The 22949-nt window shown below is 42.8% G+C and overlaps 1 protein-coding gene across 1 annotated transcript in view; it reads left to right on the top strand.

Moving 5' to 3' along the window:
* MYOM1 (myomesin 1) overlaps positions 1-22949 on the top strand; it is a 94057-nt gene that overhangs the window by 56528 nt on the left and 14580 nt on the right. Inside the window, exons 19-31 of the mRNA XM_065397747.1 lie at positions 391-517; positions 1572-1756; positions 2775-2889; positions 8582-8738; positions 9793-9899; positions 10052-10096; positions 14607-14743; positions 16619-16763; positions 17833-17892; positions 18171-18238; positions 21152-21265; positions 21909-21996; positions 22879-22917. Of these exons, the coding sequence (XP_065253819.1) occupies positions 391-517; positions 1572-1756; positions 2775-2889; positions 8582-8738; positions 9793-9899; positions 10052-10096; positions 14607-14743; positions 16619-16763; positions 17833-17892; positions 18171-18238; positions 21152-21265; positions 21909-21996; positions 22879-22917 (1387 nt within the window). The remainder of the gene's footprint in view (positions 1-390; positions 518-1571; positions 1757-2774; positions 2890-8581; positions 8739-9792; positions 9900-10051; positions 10097-14606; positions 14744-16618; positions 16764-17832; positions 17893-18170; positions 18239-21151; positions 21266-21908; positions 21997-22878; positions 22918-22949) is intronic.

Raw genomic sequence — 22949 nt, 5'->3', positions numbered from 1 at the left:
ATGCTGATGGGAGAAGCTCTCCTGTCAGGTGTAGTAGTGTCTTCACTAAAGAGCTAGAACAGTGCAACTGCACCACTGTAGTGCTGTACACGAAGACAAGCCCAGAGTCTCAAGCCTTCCTCAGTTTGCTGAGAAGTGTCTGCTTATAAAAGGTATTGCCCAGGTGTCAGTGCACAAAGGTAGCTTTTGTAGTGCCTTTTCATTCTTAAATGATTGAAAAGAAATGAAAGTATACATAACTGATTTTTAATATTGCTTTCACCTGTTCATTGTACAGGCTTTATAAAGAGGGTTTGTATCCTAGAGTTTACATATGTGACCGTCATCAGTACAATCTCCTTCTACAACTTTAAAGCAAGGTTAATGGGTATTGTTTTCTTAATCCTGCAGATTCACAATTTGAAGGAAAACATGGTGTACCAATTCCAAGTGGCTGCTGCTAACCTAGCTGGGGTCGGCACACCCTCCCCACCTACTCGATCCTTCAAATGTGAAGAATGGACCATTGCTGTTCCAGGTAAAAATCTAAACAAAACATCAAAGCTCAGCATCATTCAGTGGAGCATACCAAACCCCCACTCTACACAAAATGAGAGAGGAATGCTGCTGGCTAGAACAGGGTTCTGTTCTTATTCTCAGCAGGCTGCATCCTGAGGTCTGCTATGGGTTTGCTGCTACAACTGCTGTGTGCTCTCAGTTCCACTTCCAATAGAAGTCAATGGAAGTAAAGTATCAGAGGGGTAGCCGTGTTAGTCTGGATCTGTAAAAGCAGCAAAGAGTCCTGTGGCACCTTATAGACTAACAGACGTATTGGAGCATGAGCTTTCGTGGGTGAATACCCACTTCGTCGGATGCATGCATGCATGCGACGAAGTGGGTATTCACCCACGAAAGCTCATGCTCCAATACGTCTGCTAGTCTATAAGGTGCCACAGGACTCTTTAATGGAAGTAAAGTTGCTCTGCACATAAGACTCTCCATTGCTTTGCAGAGCCATTTACACCTGTGCAAAGTGGGTGTTAAACATTGCTCTTCTCATTTGGTAGCATTTAATACCCACTTTGCAGCTAATTGTTTATTTATTTTCTATTTAGGTTCCTATACTACATCTATGCCTGGTGTAAATGTCTACACAAGGTGCAAGGCAGTGAAGAAACAGGTCCTTTAGCCCTGTCCTAAGCATGTCAGTTCAGGGCCAGATCCAATACCCATTGAAGTTAATGAAAAGACTCCCATTGACGTCAATGGGCATTAGATCAGGCTCTCAACAAATGAATGAGTTTAATAATTAACTTCTCTCCCTGTCATTTGATGAGGCTGGTCATTTATGTTTGACTGAGATATTGTAGGTTAGAAAAAAAGGAAATTGGATCATTTTGGGAGCTAGTTCATTTTGAACATGGCCAGGACTGTATAAGATCACAGGTACAATGGAGTTGTATCTACTTACACCCACTCTGAATTTAGCCCACAGTCTTTTTGAGATGGTACATTTTTCATTTGTTTTATGCAATGGCCTGCTTGTGGCTTTATTTAATGCACAAGATTCCAACTTTTTTTTTATCCTTTAGGACCACCCCATGATCTCTTATGCACTGAAGTTAGAAAAGACTCTTTGGTTTTACTGTGGAAACCACCAGTTTATATTGGCCGTAATCCTGTAACTGGTTACTATGTTGATGTGAAGGAAACAGAAGCAACAGATGAACATTGGAGGAGTGTCAATGAGAAGCCAATTGCAAATACATTCTTAAAGGTAATCAGTTTTGGAACCAAATTCATACACCAGTGCAACTTCTGTGAAGTCAGTTCTAGATATGCCATTCTATTTTGGTAGTGCTTCCTTATAGTTTTAGACTTACCAAGCTATGGTGTGTCCTCAATTACACCCATGTAATCCTAGCAGAGTCACAGAGGGGTTTAACTTGGAAAAGAATTTAGCCCAATAAGTCTAAAAATAAAAGAACACACTACCAAAGTGAAATGGCATTCCTAAAATAGGGTTATAATACAGATGTATCCTCTGTATTTCCTGACTCAAAGGTGAACACAAGTGGCAAATCACTGCGGTGTGTGCTGTGAAAATATGACAGGATGACTGGTTTTAACATAATATACCCTGTCATCTCATTTTTTTGAGTTTGTAATTTAGATGGCTAGGCTATTATGGTACATAATTTCATGGAGCAATTTCTAAATATAAGATTAACTGTATCTTGATTCTAACCATTCTTCCAAGAGTGTACAAATGTATACATACATTTGAAATTTGTATATTTCAAAGGTCATTTAAAAAAAACACCTCATTTTAAAATGTGATCTTCGCTTGTGTATTTTTAAAGAGACATTGGAATGTTAAAATCATTATAATCCAATAGAGAATGACATCCCGATTCTAAATATCTATGGTTTGAATTATTGACTCTGAGTACAATTTTTTTTTAAAGCCAGAATTGACCTGCAGTATTTTTGTTCTGCTGCTGCAGAGGCAGATGGACTGCACAAGAGTTAAAAACATCCTGTTCCCAGAAATGTGCTAACATCATTGATGACACCATCAAAAATGCTGGCTAGACTCAAGTAGCAAACAAAAATAAGTCACGTTAGCCTGGATGGGAGGGACATGAGGAAAGTGGAAGTTTCCAAGTGAAAAAAGAGGGGGGGAAAAAGAGGAAGATATATTATTGTCAAGCTGCCAAACTAGTATTATAGATATGGAAGAGTAAAATGAAGTGCTCAGTAGTGTACTGTGCTTCTCTATTTGCTTGTTCTAGGTCAGTGGCCTAAAGGAAGGTGTCAGCTATCTATTCCGGGTGCGAGCAACAAATCAGGCTGGTGTCGGGAAACCTTCTGATACCACTGACCCTGTCATAGCAGAAACACGACCAGGTTCGTTTACACTCTTGTTTTGCATCTGCATTAATACAGGTTCATATTTATTAGACATGCTCATAATCAGAGAATACACACAAAGGAACTGAACCCATATGTCCTTTGATGTATTACCAATGTACCAAGCCCTTTTCCTATAAAGGATACCAGTTGAGTGTGACTCTTTACCTCCTTTATAAAATAAGTTTTCTGAATACACTTGGATGCCTATACTATACATACACACAAATACTGGAACACACAAATATGGTAAAATAATATTTGTATGCAATTGCAGATAAATACGGGGTCCAGTTGTTCCCCTAGATCAGTGCATGGAGTGTAACTTCCACACTTAGGTTTTACTCTTCCCCAGATAGAAGGGAGATCAGCTGCTGCTGCCACTGCAGCTCATATCCCTTCTGTCCCTTGACTCACAGAGAGTTCCTGGGGAGGGGACAGGCTGTGAATGGGCCAAGGAGAATGTTCTTTTTCTCCCTTGGCACCAACAGTAAATCCTTTCACAAGTTAACACAGACACCCTCCTTGCTGTGGAGACTACCTTTACATGGAGAGCCCAGGGCAGCTGCTGATTGGAGAAACACTTGCAGCATGGCTACAATGAATCCACAATGCTAGAAAGGTGTGGAGAGAAGCAGGGAACCCAAGAGTCAGTGTGGAGGCACAGAATCCCCCCACAGCTGGACCCAGAACTCCAGTGGATCCATGGGTTTCATATAGGTATCTGAGTATCTGTGGTTTTGGACTCCGGACCCCTGCTATTTCCACAGAGGACATAGCCCTTAATAAAACAGAAAAACATGGAGGAATCTCTATGAGCCTCATAGAGCTTTCCTCCCGCCAGATCCTTTCCATTGGTATTTCCATAGGAAGAGGCTGTTGGGCCCATAGATTTTTAACCTACTCATAAGAGATAGTACTGTTGTTAGAACTGACACACAATACATGAAACTAATAAAAACAAACACAAAAGTAAAACATCTAAGATGCTGAGGTTCATGCAGGTATATTTTTTGTGTGCTGTAAACACAAGCTGCAAGATGGGGGAGGGATAGCTCAGTGGTTTGAGCATTGGCCTGCTAAACCCAGGGTTGTGAGTTTAATCCTTGAGGGGGCCATTTAGGGTTCTGGGGAAAAAATATAGTTGGGGATTAGTCCAGCTTTGAGCAGGGGGTTAGACTAAATGACCTTCTGAGGTCCCTTCCAACCCTGATATTCCATGATGAAAAATGTACCTCCAAAATCTCCTTAAAATACATAATTTAGTATAAGATAAACACATCTAAGGCTGCAGTCTAGTTCTAGGAGCTCCTTGAGGCATTGAGACTTTTGCCAGTAGCCAATGAGAGCAGGACAGGGCCCTTAGGATGTCTACACTTCAATAAAATATCCCGTGTCAGCTGACTCAGGCTTGTGGGGTTGGGGCTATAAAATGGCAGTGTAGATGTTTGGGCTCACACTTGGAGCCCTGATTTTGGGATCCCATGGGGGGGAGGATTCCAGAGCCCAGGCTCCGCTAGTGCCTGATGTCTATTCTGCAATTTTAGAGCCCCACAGCCTGAGCCCTGTGATCCCAAGTCAGTTGACGTGGTCCTGCTGCGGGTGTTTCATTGAAAGCCATAGAGTCCTATTGTTCTGACATTGGGTTATGCACAATGGAAACAGAAAACCTCATGAAATAAGAATTGGATGAACATTTTCCCCAAAGTTTCTGCTTCCCTTTGAGGATTAATGCTTAGCCTTCAGACTGATAACACAAGCTTGTCATGCAATAGCAACCCCCACACATATCAAATAAGGAACCTCACATATAATTTCAGTTCCAACAGAATGAGAATTTAAGCAGTCATTCAGAGCTGGGGATACTTTTTTACCACCTGCAAGGAGATTTAGGCCTTGGCTACACTCGGGAATTCACAGCGCTGCCGTGGCAGCGCTGTGAAGCGCGGGTGTAGTCGCGCCGCCAGCGCTGCGAGAGAGATCTCGCAGCGCTGTATGTACTCCACCTCTCCGAGGGGAGTAGCTTGCAGCGCTGCGAGCGAGCGTGCAGCGCTGCAGTCTCTGATTACACTGGCGCTTTACAGCGCTGCACTCGCTGCGCTCGGGGGGGGGGGGAGCGTTTTCACACCCCTGAGCGCAGCAAGTTGCAGCGCTGTACAGCGCCAGTGTAGCCTCGTAATTCCCATTGAGATCTATGATAGCTGCAATAAGGTGTGTGTCTAGAGTAATAGGGCCAAGTTCAGCAGAGAATGTCCACAGCCCTTAACGCTGGGGGCAAGGCTGCAGAGCTGAACCCTGGCTGTTACCCATATGGGACCCTTGTCTCAGGATTTCATTATTGCTCAGGGGTATAGAGCTGGGGTCGGATTCCAAGTCCACAAAGCAGGAGAGTCAAGATTTGGCCCAACAAAGTTCTCTGGGAAGCTCAGGGCCAATTAATCTTGTAGTGACTTTGTTGTTGACACATATTTTTAGCTCAGATCTGTAAATATGGTCAATGCCAAACTACACTTCTTATGAAGGGTTAAGAAAAGACAAAATAAATCTCTCAGAAAGGCAAAAATCTGGTTAAAAATGCTTTCTCACTCAAACCATGCAAATCTCAGGTACAATCATGACATTTTAAAAAACTGGTCTCAAATCTTCTGGAAAGGTAGTTTCCCAACTAATGTTGACATTATTAAGATCTTGGATAGATGCAAAATATTATTTTAGTCAGATGGGTCTCTCTGGAGAATTCCTGCATTTTGCAAATAGAATTGCAGTGTTAATTTTGGTGAATAAGTCAGAAATATCAGCAGGAGAGCAAGATCTCTAACCCAAGAGGAATAGAAACTTAAATAAATATACTGAAAGAATTATTTCTGTCAGTAGGACTGGAGGCAATCTCCAATTTCCAGCATGTTTGGGTAATATGGTCAAATATTTTGTATTTTTTGTTTCTAATTTTCCAACTATGTACACTTTTTCCTTATATTGTTTTAAAAGGTAAAATAAAATAAAACAATTGGCCCAAACAAACAGCAAACCCTCAAACAAACCTATATCATTAGCTATAACTTAGTCTTGATTTCATCAAAGTGATTTCATTGTGTATGTTTTCCACAGAAAATCCCAGGGCTCTGAGGAGTATGCTTTAACCCTTTTTCAAATCCCGTTGTGCCAGCCCCTAGCTCTGATACTGCTCACTGCAAAGTAGAATTAGGTCCCGATTCTGCAAAATCATCTGTGTGGGTGGACCATTGCACCTGCATGAAGCACTATTAACTATAGTAGGACTCTGCCCAGACATAAGGGTCTACCCACAGGTATCAGATTGCAGGATCAGGGCCTTAAACCTCACCTATGTCTTCAGCTGAGGATTCTCCTTATGTAGAGCCAACACAGGGGCATATTGGAAGAGTGGCTTTTAGATGAGCTCCTGTCTAGAGTGCTGCTGTGCTCTGGCAATCCTCAGCTGCTAGAACAGGGATCGGCAAACTTTGGCACGCGGCCCATCAGGGAAATCCGCTAGTGGGCCGGGACAGTTTGTTTACCTGCAACGTCTGCAGGTTCGGCCGATCGCAGCTTCCACTGGCCGTGGTTCGCCATTCAAGGCCAATGGGGGCTGCGGGAAGCAACGGTCAGCACATCCCTCGGCCCGTGCCACTTCCCGCAGTCCTCATTGGCCTGGAGCGGCGAACTGCGGCCAGTGCGAGCTGTGATCAGCCGAACCTGTGGACACTGCAGGTAAACAAACTGTCCCGCCCCGCCAGCGGATTTCCCTGATGGGCTGCATGCCAAAGGTTGCCGATCCCTGATCTAGAAACATGCTTTAGTTTCTTAGTGACCTGTTTAAGTATTTATGGTAGAGATAAAGCAAAATGAGAAAAAATGAACTTATAAAAATGCACCCTGAGTTGTATAAACAACACCACTGCCAGATATAAATGCTGAGTGGTAGTAGTAATATATAGTGAATGCAAGCTAATGAAGTGTCAAGCATATTGCCTTTTGAATCGCTCTGATAGCAGAGTTTTTGCATATTACCTACACTGTCATCAAAAGATTGATACGCTAACAATCTGCAGTGGAAACAAACACTAATGACATGTCAAATGGTAAATTTCCATATAATGGATTACACTGGTAAATTTACAAACATGTTACTGCCCAGTAAGAGATATGTAGACCTCAGACTTCATTTATCATTCATGGGTACTTTACATGTATTTCTGAACTGCATATTGCATTTCGGAAAGGGCTGATAAATGATAATACTGGTATAGCAACAAATATTGATCTCTCCTTTTATTAAACATTTATGGCAAGCTATAAGCAATAAGACAGTCAGTTACATGTTCACAAACTACTTCATTACCAAGGAATGTGCTTCTGCTCACAGTATTGGAGAAGCCATGTATGGTATTAGGATTATGGGAACAGGACTCAAGAAATGTGCTGGAAATAAAGCACTTATTACTAATTTCTGGATATTCTGATGGCTTTTTGTGAATGAGGTCCTTTTCTTAAGATATAACATTTTAGAGGAAAAGTATGTCATTGACATTTTAGGCAGTTCAAGACACTCTCAAACTGAATATTATAACATCAGAGGCCTTTTTAAAGTATAAGGTTCAGTTCAGAGCTGTGCAAAAAACAATGGATATTCTCCAAATCCTCTTGAATGAACAGTGCTTCCAGTGATGATACCAAACAAGTTGTTAGATAAAAATTACCTCCACATTCGACACGGGTGAAGAGCCACCTCTGCACCCATACAGAAAATGCAGTTCTCTTGGCTGCACAGGTATGCATGAAAGGCAGATCCTAGGTATATTCTGGCCCTGGACTTGTTATTCTCCATTCAGTGCCCTACCAGTGCACACTGGATGGTCCTACCCTTACCAAGGCCTGCAGGCACTGGAGTAGCAAGCAGTATTCAAAACCAGCTCTTGGTTTGAACCAAGGTGTTGCACTTAGCTGCCAATCACAAATACACTCCCTATTGGTTTGCACAGGATGCGCATCATAGGCCATTTTAGGGCAATATGTCAGACTTGATTAATCCAACATCTGTATGTGTGAATGAGCTGCTGTGTGTAACACTATTAGTTGCACAAGTGAGTGCTACTGTGATGATTCATTTGTGAAATTAATATGAACTCTTAATTTCCTATTCACCCCTCCACCTTTCCCAAGTATACTCTTGTGTACGTGGCATGAACTTGTATTTTACTAGAAAATTAGAAGTTTTCCCTATGTAAAGAATACAATGAATAGCCCTTACTGTGGAAGGTATTGCTTTTACAATATTTTCAACATTTAATGCATTTTAATGGACTTGCATTTGTTCTTGTTCAGTTTTTCCAGTGCATTTAATTTTATTTTTAAGCCTGAGATAAGGCTTCTTTCAGCCCAGGGCCCAATGCTGCAATCTTCATGTATGCATAGTCCTTAATCATGTGCAAGTAATCTCATTGACCTATGTACCCTTTTTAATTTGCTCATTACTTCAGTGGAATTACGCACCTAGATAAAGACTCTTCTCATGAGTAAAGGATCAAGGACACTAGCCTGTTGTAGCAGCTTATGTATGTGCAGAAGGAAGGAAAGGGCTCTGCTTAATTTACCCTGTGAATGATGTGCATGCAAATAATTTATGCTGCTTCCTATTAAAAAGTAGACATGCTTTGTTTTGATCTTCCAGGAACTAAAGAAATGGAAGTAGATGTGGATGATAATGGAGTCATTTCCCTGAACTTTGAATGTGACCAGATGTCTCCAGACTCTAAGTTTGTCTGGTCCAAGAATTATGAACCAATTGAGGATGAATCTCGATTAGCCTTTGACGCCAAAGGCGGAAAGTAAGGAACCTTGCTTATAGCATCTCTGTTATATTTAGAAATCTTAGGAATCACAGAAATCCATCCCTTTGGAGGTGGACCTCACCAAGATTATTCATGCCCTTGTCACTGGAAGGTTAGATTATTACAGTGCTGTCTACATGGGAGACCACCTTCAGACTATGCAGAAATTGCACACACACAACGATGCATCCCACTTCTTTAAGCAGTGCTTCAGATAAAGAGCACACTACACTTCTGCTCTCTGACCTGCACTGGCTACCAGATTTGCAGGTGCAATTTAGTATTTTTTAACATATTTAACCTAAATTGTTTTGGTCCTGACTGCTTCAAAAACTTTCCCATATTATACTGTACTAGTTGCAGTCCTTTGAGGTGCTGGAGCAAACAACACTCTGGTTTGATCAGGAGGGAGCTGGTGGTGGGGCATTCTCAGTGAATATTGGAACATTTTTGTTCACCAGATCCCAGATTTGGTGACTTTCAGCATGGTCTGGATCACCTGTTTCCCCAGGCTTTTTCTAGAGAGGAAGGAGATGCAAATATACAGGTGCAAAAGTAACATATATGGAAGAAGAAATGGATGTATGAGCCCTGCCAATCGTAGCACCCCAGAAATCATGTGACATGAAATCATGTGTTTATAGCCACCCCTAACACATCCCTGACATCTCACATGAAAACGAAGTCCAGAGAGATGTTTCCTAGAACCAGCCTGTATTTACCATACCCCCAGCAATATGAACCCATGTGAACCCTTTCTGGCATCTTTATTCCATCTCTCATATGCTCTACCCTGCAGGCTCCCATTTCTCTTCCCTGCAGGACTAAGCTGGACTTATTCAGATCTTTCATGTACCAGATACACAGTCTGTGGGGTTCAACATGTATGGTAAACACCATGGGATAGACCCACTTTTTCACTGGTTATGCCCCATACTCTCCTGCTCAGCCGGAGCCACAGCAGATGCAGCACCCACTAGTAGGGGGAAAGGGAGGTGTTCTGATTCGGGGTTTTGGTTAAGGCTTTTAATCAAAATGTTTTTGTCTGAAGGTCAAAAGCTGCTTTTAAAGATCTTGGGGAAGATGATTTGGGCATTTACTCTTGTGCTGTCACAGACACTGATGGAGTTTCATCAAGCTACACAGTAGACGAGGAAGGTAAGGAAAAAACCTATTTCTTACGATGCCTGCTTTATCTTTCACATCTCACTTCTTTTTCTGCACTACATGAAAAAGTAAGAAAATCTGTGATCATTATAACTCTTAAAACAGAAACGCATACGTAACATTTCTTTTTAAAATTTTTGTAGAGATGAAACGCCTGCTCGCTCTCAGCCATGAGCACAAATTCCCAAGTAAGTGAAATGAGCATGCTCATAGAAGAGATACTGGCATGCAGGGTGAAGAGTTCTGGGATGTATATTACAGAGTCCCTGCCAGCAACAGCTAGGGGAGCTGCTCCGCTGGCTCACAAGAAAAGCATGCAATGTGTGAAGCGGAGGTTATGGTTTCTACTACTCAGTCTTTCAATTCTTCCCAGTACATTAATGTATTAATTGATGCCTTTGCTGATTATTTAGATGCTGCTCTCTAGCTGTACAGTATAATCTATATATTGGATGTGTAGTAAGCATCCCAATGGATTTGTTTTTTTCTGGAGCGCCGAATTTTACACTTACTCAGGTCCCTATGAGTTGCCAAGCCAGTGTGAGAGTTTATAATTTTCTGCCCCTTTAACTTTAGCTGGCAATATTACTGCAATGTAAGTTAAGACCAAATTCGAGGTTAACAAAACAAAACATCACAGCAAGTCCAGCTAGAATGCACCATCTGCACAGGAGTTTTCCTTCTGAACTTCCCCACCTTCTTCTTTTTCTTGTTACTGTAGACAACCTGACCATTCTTCCTGTTACACAGGTCTGTACCTTGAGGACTATATTTAATGATTCCCTCTCCTTCTAGCTACAGGTTTTATTTATCACTATGCTACTCGTTTTAAGCTGGTGCAATACCACTGTTTTAAACAGAGTCACAATGGCGTATAACCGGAGTAACACAATGGTGAATCCAGTCCCGTATATCCAGGTCTAAATCTTGCCATATCTTCCTCCACTACATGTCTAAGTTCTGACTATTCCTCTCAATCCCAGTAGCTAAAGTTCTTGTCCACCACCTCCTATCTTTATCTCAGCTACTCAAACCTCCACCCCTCCTGCTTTGGACCCACATTGCACCCCTCCAGTCCATCCAAACCGTGACTGCTAAAATGGTCTTCCTTGCCTATCAGTCTGACCACAACATCTCTCATTCTGAATCCCTCCACTTCCTCCCTTTTCTACACACTTCAAGGCCCTACACAACTCTACTCCGGTCTACATATCCGACATGGTCTCTTATTGTGTCATGCACTGACTGGCCTTTTCTGATCCAGTGATGCCAACCTCGATGTCCCACTTGTTTGCTTCCACCCCAACAACCTCCATGACTTTTTCTATGCCATTCCCTGCATGTGGAATGACCTCCCAAACCCCACAATCTGCTACCTTCTCATCATTCAAATCTCTTTTTAAGACTTACTTCTTCTATGATGTCACCAAAAGCAAGTCAACAATATTATTAATTTATAATAAAATCAGCAACAAAAATAAACTCCTAATTGCACCTCTATACCCAAAGTTAGTAACCACAAAGTCATATTCCATCACCCTTTGCCCTTCTTCACCCCATCCCTTCTCTGTTGATTGTTCCCCCTGACTGTGTCATGTTCTATATAAGAGTGTGAGTTCTTCAGGGCAGAGATCACGTCTCTCCCTTTGTATTGTCAGGGACCCACCATATATCTAGGCACTGTAAAGTATTAAGTAACAATAAGATGAGTTGTATCCGCAAATGCCTAAGAGAAGAGAAAATAGTAATGAGACCCCCTCGGGTACATGAGGAGCTTCAGTCTCATCTCCGGATAAACTATTTTTACAAGCACTAACAAAATTAGTAATGTATGTGAAAATTAATCACTAGAACTTGCATGTTCAACTTAAACACTTGCATGTTAATTCATTTAAACTGCTTAGTGCTTATTTTAACACATTTAACTTGTGTTCAGAAACAACTACAGCTGGCAAGCTTATTGGTAAGTGGGCTGCTTGAGTACTCCACACAGAAGGTATGTCTGCACAGCAAAGAAAAACCCATGGCTGGTCCGTACCAACAGACTCGGGCTCACATGGCTCAGGCTGCAAGGCTGTTACATTGCTGTGTAGATTTCTGGCCTTGGGCTGGAGCCTGGCTTTTAGGACCCTGCAGGGAGGGAGGTCCCAGAGCTTGGGTTCCAGCCCAAGCCCGGAAGTCTAGACAGCAGTGAAACAGCCCCTCAGCCCCAGGCCCACGAGCCTGAGTTGGCTGGTACAGGCCAGCCACGGGTTTTTCTTTGCTGTGTGGACATACCCTTACTAAACATAGACAATGTATGAGTGTAGTAGCTGCACAGGGCCAAGAAGGATGGGAAAGTCCTCTGTATAGCTGCTCTTCAACTTGGTAACTGCTAAAGGAGGTTTAATCAGGTGCTTGTGATAAGTTGAGACACTATACAGAATAGGAAGTAAAACTCAGAAGCAAGATTGTTAGAAGTTTCCAATACAGCTGCCAGTTAGTGCTTCATAATATGGACACATTTTTAAATGAACACTTTTGTTGGAAAGCACAAGGACTCAGTCTTGTTAGTCTTGTGGACTGGGGAGTGACTTCTTTTCACAAAAGAAGATGCCTTTAGCTTATTTTAGTCCTTTATAGAACAGCCTCTGGGAAGCTTGGTTTTTTTCTTTCCATTTTAGGCTAAGATATTCATAGTTAATTACATACAAATCAGGTTAAGAGTTTAAAATTGCCACAAACCTGACAGTAAAACAAAAGCAGCACAGCCTAATTTCTTCATTTACACCCACTTCCTGTTGCAAACACTGGTACATCTGGCATTTCTCTCCTTTTGTTTTTAGAGATTAAGTAAGATCCAAGGCACCTCTCATTTCTCATAGTAAGTGAGGAAGCTTTTTACAGCACCATTGCACTAACATGCAGGAGTCAAAATGAGGAGAAAGTGGTGGTGCTCTGCTCGCCTCCCAGTTGCCATAGCCAATCCCCTGATGACTCCATTTGCCACCTTCCCCTTTTCCTGCTAGTTACTGCCCATCCTCCTTCCCCTTTTGGCTATTCCCCCATTTCCCTACCTATCAGATGTCTTCAGGTGGGGGAGAAAGGAAGAGGGTTCCCTGCTACTCAGGACAAGGATGTGTGTGTGAGAGAGAGACAGACAGGCAGACAGAGCAGTCTCATGTGCAGAGTGAAGCTTCCACCTGTGCTTCACAGCCTGATTCAGAGCAGACTGGGAGGCAGCCGCTTTCATGCACGTTGCCCGCTCCAGAAGGTGCGGTAGGGCTCTGGGAGGAGCAAGCAAGTGAAGAGGTGAAAATCTTTAAAGGAGCCATTTCCAGGTGTGAGAAGTGGGAAGAAAAGTGAAAATGATTTGTAAGTTTCACTCCCTGCTGCTGGCAAGTGGAGCTGAGCAATGGAGATGACGAAGGAAAAATGCCAGACTAGCCCTGCTAGAAAACAGGCTAATATGCCCTGCAGTACAGCCTTGTATCTGAAACAGTTTCACAACCCAGAGTTGTGCTGTTCATACTTTGGGTATTCTGTTTTACAGTATAGCATGCATAGCCCCACTTTACTGTTGTTGAGTCCTTTATATGTCACATGACCTCTACCAATATCTATATGATAGGAGAGTTTCACATTTAGTTCTACAGCCATTACCAGACTATATAAACAAATGAAAAGATTCTCCCCCGATTGTCTCACAAAGATGTTTGTAGATCCACCTCAGTAGCTCCGGGACAACGTCACACCCTTCCATGCATACACTTTACAGTATTCTCACAGATGAAAAACAATGACTCACTAATTCAGACTACAAATCTGACATGTCCTTATTATATTTTGGGAGCTCCTCATATACTTATGCTTGTATATGCTGTATACCCATAGGAGAGTAGAGAAGTGTTCATGTACTGTTTGCATAGCTCTGTGAGTCTAGGTAAAAATCAAGGAGAGCTATTTAGATGCTCAACACCTTTCAGAAATCAGCCCCTATATCACTAGGTCTAATTGCTTGTGTTTTCCAAGTAAGCTAAAGCCTAAGGAAAAGTTAGAATGAAAATAAGATGAAGACTTGAACTTGTCAATAATGCGAAAACTAAAACCATGGCTAAATGTACTGTGACATAAATGGCCACAATGCCATTCAATGGAGTTGACCCTGCTTACATCAATAATGAATGTGGCTCGTAATGTCAGTGTTTCTGGTTATCTCTTTGAAAACGGAGTGTACTGCTGAAATTTTTGGCATGATATGACACACATGATCAATTCTAGGAATGAAGGACCGGCGTGGGGTTCAGCTGTTTACTTTCTGATTACCCTTGAAGGCAAGACCTTGCAGGCTATTTTTTTCTGCTGAGTCATTTTGACATTTTATTATAACATTACAGAGTGAGTCATAAAGCATGGTTCTTTCTGGGCCATACACACTCACATCATGCTGCAGAGATATTTTCAGTTTACCTTTGAGACAGATTTTTCTTTGAGTTAGAATGGAGCAGCATCAAATATAATTCAAACGCTGAATATTTCTAGCTCTACAAAGCCCTAGTGACCCGGAACAATAGAACAACTACACAGAGGGTGGGGGCAGGCAACACACTTTCATAAATTCTACACCTATCAATGGGAGAATTGGCTTTTTGACGATGGAAAAGAACAGTTGTGAAACACAGGAAAGATTCTCTTCAGTTTTTTCTTTCCTTTTCGTAGCTGTCCCACTTAAGTCTGAGCTGGCAGCTGAACTTCTGGAGAAGGGACAAGTGCGATTCTGGCTGCAGGCTGAAAAGCTGTCTGGCAATGCAAAGGTCAACTTTGTATTTAATGACAAGGAAATTGTTAATGGAGAGGTATGACTTTTATTGCTTATGGTTTTCTGACTTTTATAAGCAATGAGTATCAATGTTCCAGCTAAGCACTTTGAATATAATCAGGCCCCACTGCTCTAATGCATTTACATGGAAAACATAACATGAAAACATCAGTATAAAGATTGTGCCCACATTCTGAGCTGTGGGTGAGCACTGCTGGATGCAGTTCAGGAGGGTGCACTCAGTGTGGCTTTCTGCCATCTGCAGAGGCAATACATAACTGTGGATAGTGGGGGAGGGCACAACTAAACAGTTCTGTAGGGGCACGTGACCGCCCCATGTGTTGCCTCTGCCTCCACTCCCTGAAACTTGGTGTATGTAGACAACATACACTAGCAACTACCTCCTCCTCCTCCTCCTGCTCTCTGTCCTGTGAGTGCCCAGCCCCCTGCAGAGCTTGCAGGCATCCCTCCCTGCCTGAATGCTCCTCAATCAGTTTAGCCAGTGTTCAGAACAAGACCAACAAAAGGAGCAACACAATTGGGAGGCACAATCCCCCACACGCCATCAGGATGGGTGGCACCAGGGTGGGATGGTGCTTGGGGACTGGATCGTCTCAGTGAACAAGAAGTTGGAGAATTATCAGTCACTTTTTGTTGGAGGGAGGAATATGACACCCCCAAATTGCCTTCACCTTGATAGGCACATTGAAGGCTGCTGCTGTTTCAGTGCACCCCCAGCAGCAGAAAGCTGCTACTGGGAGTGCATTGGAGCAGCAAGCAGCAGCAACAGCATAGGCCACCCCACTTTTCCACTCTGCCCCCTAGCCCCCTCTGCTCACTCACCTCCAGGGCTCTTGGGCTGGATGGGGCTCCACCTGAGTTGCTTGGCGCTGAGCACCATGTCACAGTTCCTCTTCCCGATCTCGAAGATGTCCCCCTCACTTACGTCATGAGCACTCTGCGAAGCAGGCAGCAGGAAGCGCTGGGACTCCAGCAGCAGGGAAGAAGCAGCAGCCCATGTAGCGACGGGGAGCTCAGCCCACAGCCAGCTCAGTGCCCTGCTGCTTCCTCCCTCCCCATGCTGTACAGACACATGGTGAGTGCCACCACCAGGGGGAGCCGCTGTTGGGCATCCTGGCGAGAGGTGGCCCGAGAAATCTGGTGAGGCCCGTGACCCCACGTGTCCCCCCACCCCGATCACCTCTGGCCACCTTTGTGGGCATCCAGATTCTCTAAGCAGCTAGGGACCATTCCAATCCTCAGAACAAGGCAGTCCTGTAATTTAGTTACCGTCCATATCCCTCTGTAGGTCATTCCAGGAGACCAAAATTCACAGAGTGCAGTGCATTCAAACCACATCCCCACATTTCCTCATCCATGTGCCCACCCCCTGAATTCTGATTACACCACTGACCAAAATTCTGCATGTAACCCAAAATCAGGGCCTATGTTATGTGCAAGTTCCCATAAGCAACAGGCAGAGAACTTTTTTTAACCCCAAAACATATGAAGTCTCTAGCATTCCACTACACTGGTTAGAGGGCATGGACAGGGCATTCTATAGAAGTAAGATATAAAAGCATCATCTCAGGGAAAATACTGTTTTGAAAAGTTGGGCAATAGTTTTCATATATTTAAAAAAATCCTTTCTAATGAAACAGAACATGATGCTCAGTACAGAACAGATATAAAGAATTATGATAATAATAAATATGCTTATATCATATTTGATTAACATATTTTATGTATATGTTTAGTTATGTGCATACAGCCTGGGACAGAGACAATGAACAAATCTGAATAAAGAAAATAAAGAATTTTATTAAGTGTACTATAGAATGTGGCCAGATAGATGAGTCTTTTCTGATTCTGAAGAAGACCATTACTCTCACTTTTCTTTTTGTTCCTGAAGAAATATAAGATGAAGGTGGACCATAATACTGGCCTTATTGAAATGATCATGGATAAAATTGAGGACAATGATGAAGGGACTTATACCTTCCAACTTCAGGATGGAAAAGCAACGAACCAATCCAGTCTTGTTCTTATTGGTGATGGTAAGCTCATCTAGAACTTCACTTTTACAACTAGTGCAGTGTGATGAACTAAGGAGCCAGTGACTCCTGAGTCTTGATCTGTGCTCTTACACTAATTTCTTAATATCGATCATGTCCTTGAGCAAGTCACTTAACATCTCTGCTTCAGTTTACCTATCTGTAGAATGGGGATAATAACACCTACTAAATCTGGTCAAGTTTCAGAATTTTTTTAAATGGGGAAAAAGGAAATTTTTCCATTATAATCTTTAGGAAAAATGTTCACATTTTCCAACCATTTCTATTACTTACATGCCCCACAGGGGCATTGTGTGGATTAATTAATTTTGCAGCGTGCTTGGAAGATGGCAGGTGCCATATACTACCTATGATGTCTCTCTCACATCTGTCTAGCTAGTTTTCCTATATCTACAATGAAAATGTCCCACAATGCTAATGTGATGCAAATGTTGTTGGAGATACTTGGGAGTGTTCTCCTATTTCAAGTTAGATATTCAGATATACCTACAGCTGTCTACATTTCAACTGCTTGATGATTCTGCTGCCATTCTTGTTTTCCTTCCTCAGAGGATCAAATGTAATTAGATGAGTGACACTAAATGTCTTCTCCTTTTGGTGGCATATATTCAGATATATTTACAATTCATACTTTTCTCTTTGATCTTTTCTCTTACATGAATTAAATATTACTCATTGTAGCATTACATTGACATTTACTATAACAAATGAGTTTAAGAGGTCCTCAGGTGCTGAATGAACCACCATCAATAACATACATTTCCTCAAAAGGGTTGGATACGTGTAAAAGGTTTAATATCTGTAGGTGGCTAGGAGAGCCTGGGTCAGCTGTAATAACATTGTGACAGCTGAAATACTTAACACATGAAGTATTTACTATCAGCGACCTGGGGTGAAAAGCTGGCCCCATTGAAGTTAATAGCAAAACTCCCATTGACTTCAGCAGGGACAGGATTTCACCCCTGCAATACAATAATATCCCATTCCCAACTAAGGAGATACTCTATCTAGAAGGCTCATATTTGTTTTCCTGACTGTTTTTGATCCCTAGTGTTCAAGAAGCTACAGAACGAAGCAGACTTTCAGAGGCAAGAGTGGTTCAGGAAACAAGGTAATGAACAGCATAATCATATGCAAATGAAAGGAGTTCAGGCATCTTTTGGCTGATTAAATGTAGGAGCAGGTTTAAATATGGTATTTTGAAATACAAATGCCTATTCAACTCTAATTAATTCCTTACCTCATTTTTTACATAAAGAATAAAGAATAAAAGCCTATATTTCTGACATTATAAAAATCACAGTATATCTAGCAAGAAAAGTTCATTTGACTTGTCTTTTGTATTGTGATTATTGCTCATATGATTTTGTAAAAACTCATTTTAAACAGGTCCTCATTTTGTTGAGTATCTGGGATGGGAAGTTACCGCTGATTGCAATGTGTTGTTGAAATGCAAGGTAAGAGTTGGCTGGTTTTCAACACTGTTCAGATAGTTATAAAAGCAAGAGATATACTGGACCAGATTGTGGCCAGTCACTGCACAGGTGTGCAAGGTGGGGAAGAGTGCAAAGAGATTTCCTTTTCCTTTGTATTCCCCCAATGACATCTGGACACAGTCACAGATTCTGTGCTGTCTTGGGCACAAACTGCTTTCTTCTTAATGCTCCCAAAGGGTGATCTGTGGGGAGGAGGCAGGGGCCCTTCTAAGCAGAGCAGGTCAGAAGAAGAGAACACATACCACATGCCATTAAGGCGTGTCGCAAACAGATATGCTTCATCTGCATATTGGATAGTGCCATGAGGAACTGGGCCTCTGACCGTTGGACTTGGACTTGGGTGATTTGGAATTTAAGGTTGACTTCTTCACTGTACTCTCCTCCTTCTGTTTTGGGCTCCATAGTGCTCCCACTGGGATGTTTTAACTCCATACCTCCCTTTCCTCAGGGATGTGCCTAGCAGGCGCTATCACTATAACTGATATGGTCAAACCACTGTTTCTTTTAGCGGGAATAGCTTCTCAATCTAACAGTAAAGCCTTAGTCTTTGAGTATGGGAGAGAAAGAGATCAGGAGGGAGAGTTAGCTCCTCCAGGCAGGGACTCTGCTTTCATTAAAGTTTGTGCAGGGCTTAGCACAATGATACCCTGAACCTGACTGGAGGCCTCTTGGTCCTATTGTGCTATAAATATTAAAGAGTAAGGAGAACCAGGGAGCAGGGATGAGAGAGAGGAAGGAGACTCTGTTCTAAAGGGATACAGAGCATTTCATCTCTAGGTCATAATGTTGTTATAATTCTGAAATGCATCGGTGATATCAGTCCAGTCCCTAGTGCAGGGGTCGGCAACGTTTGGCACGCAGCTCGCCAGGGTAAGCACCCTGGCGGGCCGGGCCAGTTTTATTTACCTGCTGACGCGGCAGGTTCGGGCAATCGCGGCCCCCACTGGCCGCGGTTCGCCGTCCCGGGCCAATGGGGGCGGTGAGAAGCGGCGCGGGCGAGCGATGTGCTGGCCGCGGCTTCTCGCCACCCCCATTGGCCCGGGACGGCGAACCGCGGCAGGTGGGGGGCGGGATCGGCCGAACCTGCCGCGTCAGCAGGTAAATAAACTGGCCCGGCCCACCAGGGTGCTTACCCTGGCGAGCCGCGTGCCGAACATTGCCGACCCCTGCCCTAGTGCATATATGTACATGCCACAAAAACAGTATGCTCTGGTTTGCTGTCTCAGAAGAAAGGCCAAGAATATAATGAACAAGTAGACTGAACAACCTATTCCTCAATCCAGGAGTGGATAAAAGGGCTTTGTTCTCCAGCACTGTCAACCATCCTTCAGTCTAGGAGGAGCAAGCAAGATGTGTGTGTGGGGGGGGTCTCTCTCTCTCTCTCAGAATGCTCTGAAGCCTTTTTTTGGTTCCTATTCTTTGCTCTGATTTGGGCAGAGTTCCTCTGGGTGGTGTCCGCTGACTCCTTCTCAGAGCAGTGGAGATTGTTCAGGGTTCCCTGCTCTGTGTTCCCCTTGGATCTCTCATTTGATCCTGGGACCTGCAGCACTCTCCCTGTTTTTCACTTTTTGTCCCCTGTGTAACCCTTCTGCCCATCAGAGTTGGCAGGAACAAGGGCTGGGTTCAGTATCTAGGGGTTCCGTTTCAATAACAGAACGCCCAAACCGGCTCAAGCCCCCACCCAGTGACCTGGGACAATTACATACCACCCCCCTGGGTGCCTCTGAGAGGCAATACTTCCCCTCTCACAAGCACGGAGTCTGAGTATAGCAAAAGCCTTTTCATAAAGGAGGGAAACAATGCGGCATTATGTTGGGGAAACACCACAAACAGGATTCATAACACAAACCATGGGCAAAAGACCCACCTCCAAGTAAGTTTGGCAGTGTCCTTTTCCCCTCAGGGTCTTAAGTCCAGCAACCCAACAGTCACCCCTCCCACAGTTTCTGTCCTTGGTCAGTGCAGCCCCCCCGAGTTCAGAAGTTCATCTGCAGAGTTTACCTCCCAGCCTGGGTAGAAGTGGGGGAAGGTATGGGGGGGCATCTTACATGCTCCACTGCTCGGGTTGACTGCTGATTGCCACGCCTCTCCATGGGGTTCTGCTGCAGTCTTCACTGCCAGCTGCTCCCCCAGTCACACCTCTCCACCAGCTGCACCTCTCCCCTATCCACTCCTCTCCACTAGCTGTCCTGTTAGCCATTCACCAACTTGTCTTCACCCACCCACCTACCTACCTACCTACCAGCAATTTTAGCTGGTAAACACTAGCTCAAAGTAGGTCAAATGCTTAAACCCAGGTATGAGTGACTTCAGCTCTGTAGCATGTAATAAGACTCCTAATAGAGTCAAAATTAGCTCTGTTGTTGCACAGTGGAGATAGAAGAAATAATAGTGGTGTTTAGGGCCCACACTACAAGGTACACATACCTGTCCCCCACATTTCTCCATTCACTGGGCTTTGGAACCCATGTCCCTTGCCTAGCGAGTGCTACTTAGTTGAGGGCAAGTCCCCCCGTCATAAAATGCCAAGTACAGTTCTACTGTCCTTGATTCACATAATGAGGATAACAACCCTTTATTACTCCTGCCCCAATAACAAAGAGACTGGGGATCCCACAGCAGCCAAAATAACCATTTGAGCAAGCAGTCCCATCATGCTAGGCAGGATGGGTGTGCCCATGCAAATGAGATCAGCCCCTGAAGTCCTTTTCCACAGCTCACCACCAGATGTCAGGGTAGAGCCCATTCTGATTCTGCTTACACCTGTAATCAGTTAAGTTCTGTGTCCCCTTTCACATAAGCTGATACACCTAGCACTCAATTTACTATATTAAAATAATAGGATAATACTGATGTGCTTTTCATATGTTTTAGGTGGCTAATATTAAGAAGGAAACACACATTGTTTGGTACAAAGATGGGAGGGAGATAATGGTGGATGAGGAGCATGACTTTAAGGATGGCGTATGTACTCTGCTGATATCAGAGGTGAGTGACTCTTGGCTTTTTGATGTACAGATCCACTGTATTCAGTTCAGTTCATAGATGTGATCTAATCTGATATTCCAACATATCCACTATAGAGAGGAACTGGGATATAGTTTATAAAGAAAAAGCTTACCTTGCATTTATTTTTTGGCTACAGCAAATTTCTATTTAAATCCTTGTGAATTCAGATTTTCAGGAAACTGTGAGAAAGAGCTAAAGAGCTTCACACTTCCCCTTTAAATCAGTTTAAAGAGCTGGAGGATTACATCAGACTGCTGTGCTGATTACATTAGAAAAGGGTTAAACAGTAATGTGTGCTCCTATCAATCAGCGAGAGGAACCCTGGTCTTGTGCTTAAGGCACTACACAAAAATTAATGAGATATTGGTTCAGTTCCTAGTTCTGCTGCAGGTTTCATGTGTGCTCTAGAACAAGCCACTTAGTTTCTCTGTGCCTCAGTTCCCAAACTGTAAAAGGAATAAAATTAATTCTATACCTAGTGAGAAAGAGTATATAGATAGAAGTTTAAATTTGGTGTCCATATATATTTTTTGCCAGCCACATAAATCACCAGGACAGAAACAATATTACTCTCTGAAATAACTTGTTTTGAATGCTACTGTTTGTTGTTATTGCTTTACAGTTTTCCAAGAAAGATGCTGGTAATTATGAAGTAATACTGAAGGATGACAGAGGAAAGGACAAAAGCAAACTGAAACTTGTGGAAGCAGGTCAGGACAACATTCTGAATGATTTATCCCATACTGGGTCATAAGTACCTGAAGTGACAGTGTTTCTTTGTCTGCTCAAGAGTTTTGCATAGGCAAATTGCGGTATCTTTTTCAAGTGGTTTTTGCTTCTCCTGCATATTAAACAGGCTCCTAAATCAAAAGTTATCACAGATGCCATGAGACCATCCTGATGGTGACTTTTCAGCAACAGAGCATTCCAATATACTTTTGTTAATTAGATTATTTGTAATATTTCCTCAGGATTCCCCAGTTGAGGGTATTCCCAATTATAACAGTTTTCAAATTGTGTGCTCACTATACTAAAAGTAATTCCATTAGTGTAGAAGAATGTTGTGGATCTAGAACATTTTATGAATATGATATATTTTAGGTTCCCATGGGGATGCACTTTCAGACTTTTTAATTAATCTGTTTTGCCAATAATTTATTTAAAGGTACTTCAAGTCATAGAACTCTGTATATTTTAAAGATTCCATTGCTACTTACTGTGCCCAGTACATGGAGCAAAATTCATACCCAGTATTTAATACATTGATATGGAAGGGCCAAAATTCCAGTTGAATACTGTCACCTTTAGAAAAAAAGAATGTTGCCCTGTTCAGCAGTGAAGGGTTTAAACATGGTGCAGAAACCATGGAATAGACAGGCAAGCTCCCTGAAAACACTCCTTAGCTTTGTTGTGCTTGAAACTGAGGAATATAAGGGTCTGATACATTTTAAAATGCAAATCAGATTTCTGTTAGGAACTCTTTAGAGGGAATGCTCTAGAGTCATAACACTGCATGCCAAATTTTCAACCTATTACTGAGTATGTTTGAGCTGTGGACACTGAGTCTCAGACTATGGATTTTGTTTCCCCAGCTTTTGCAGATCTGATGAATGAAGTGTGTAGAAAGATTGGTAAGTATTTAATTCCCCTGTCAGACAAATGA

The sequence above is a fragment of the Emys orbicularis genome, chromosome 2 (assembly GCF_028017835.1).
Source record: "Emys orbicularis isolate rEmyOrb1 chromosome 2, rEmyOrb1.hap1, whole genome shotgun sequence".
Taxonomy (NCBI): Eukaryota; Metazoa; Chordata; order Testudines; family Emydidae; genus Emys; species Emys orbicularis.
This window is presented reverse-complemented; position numbering and strand designations above follow the sequence as displayed.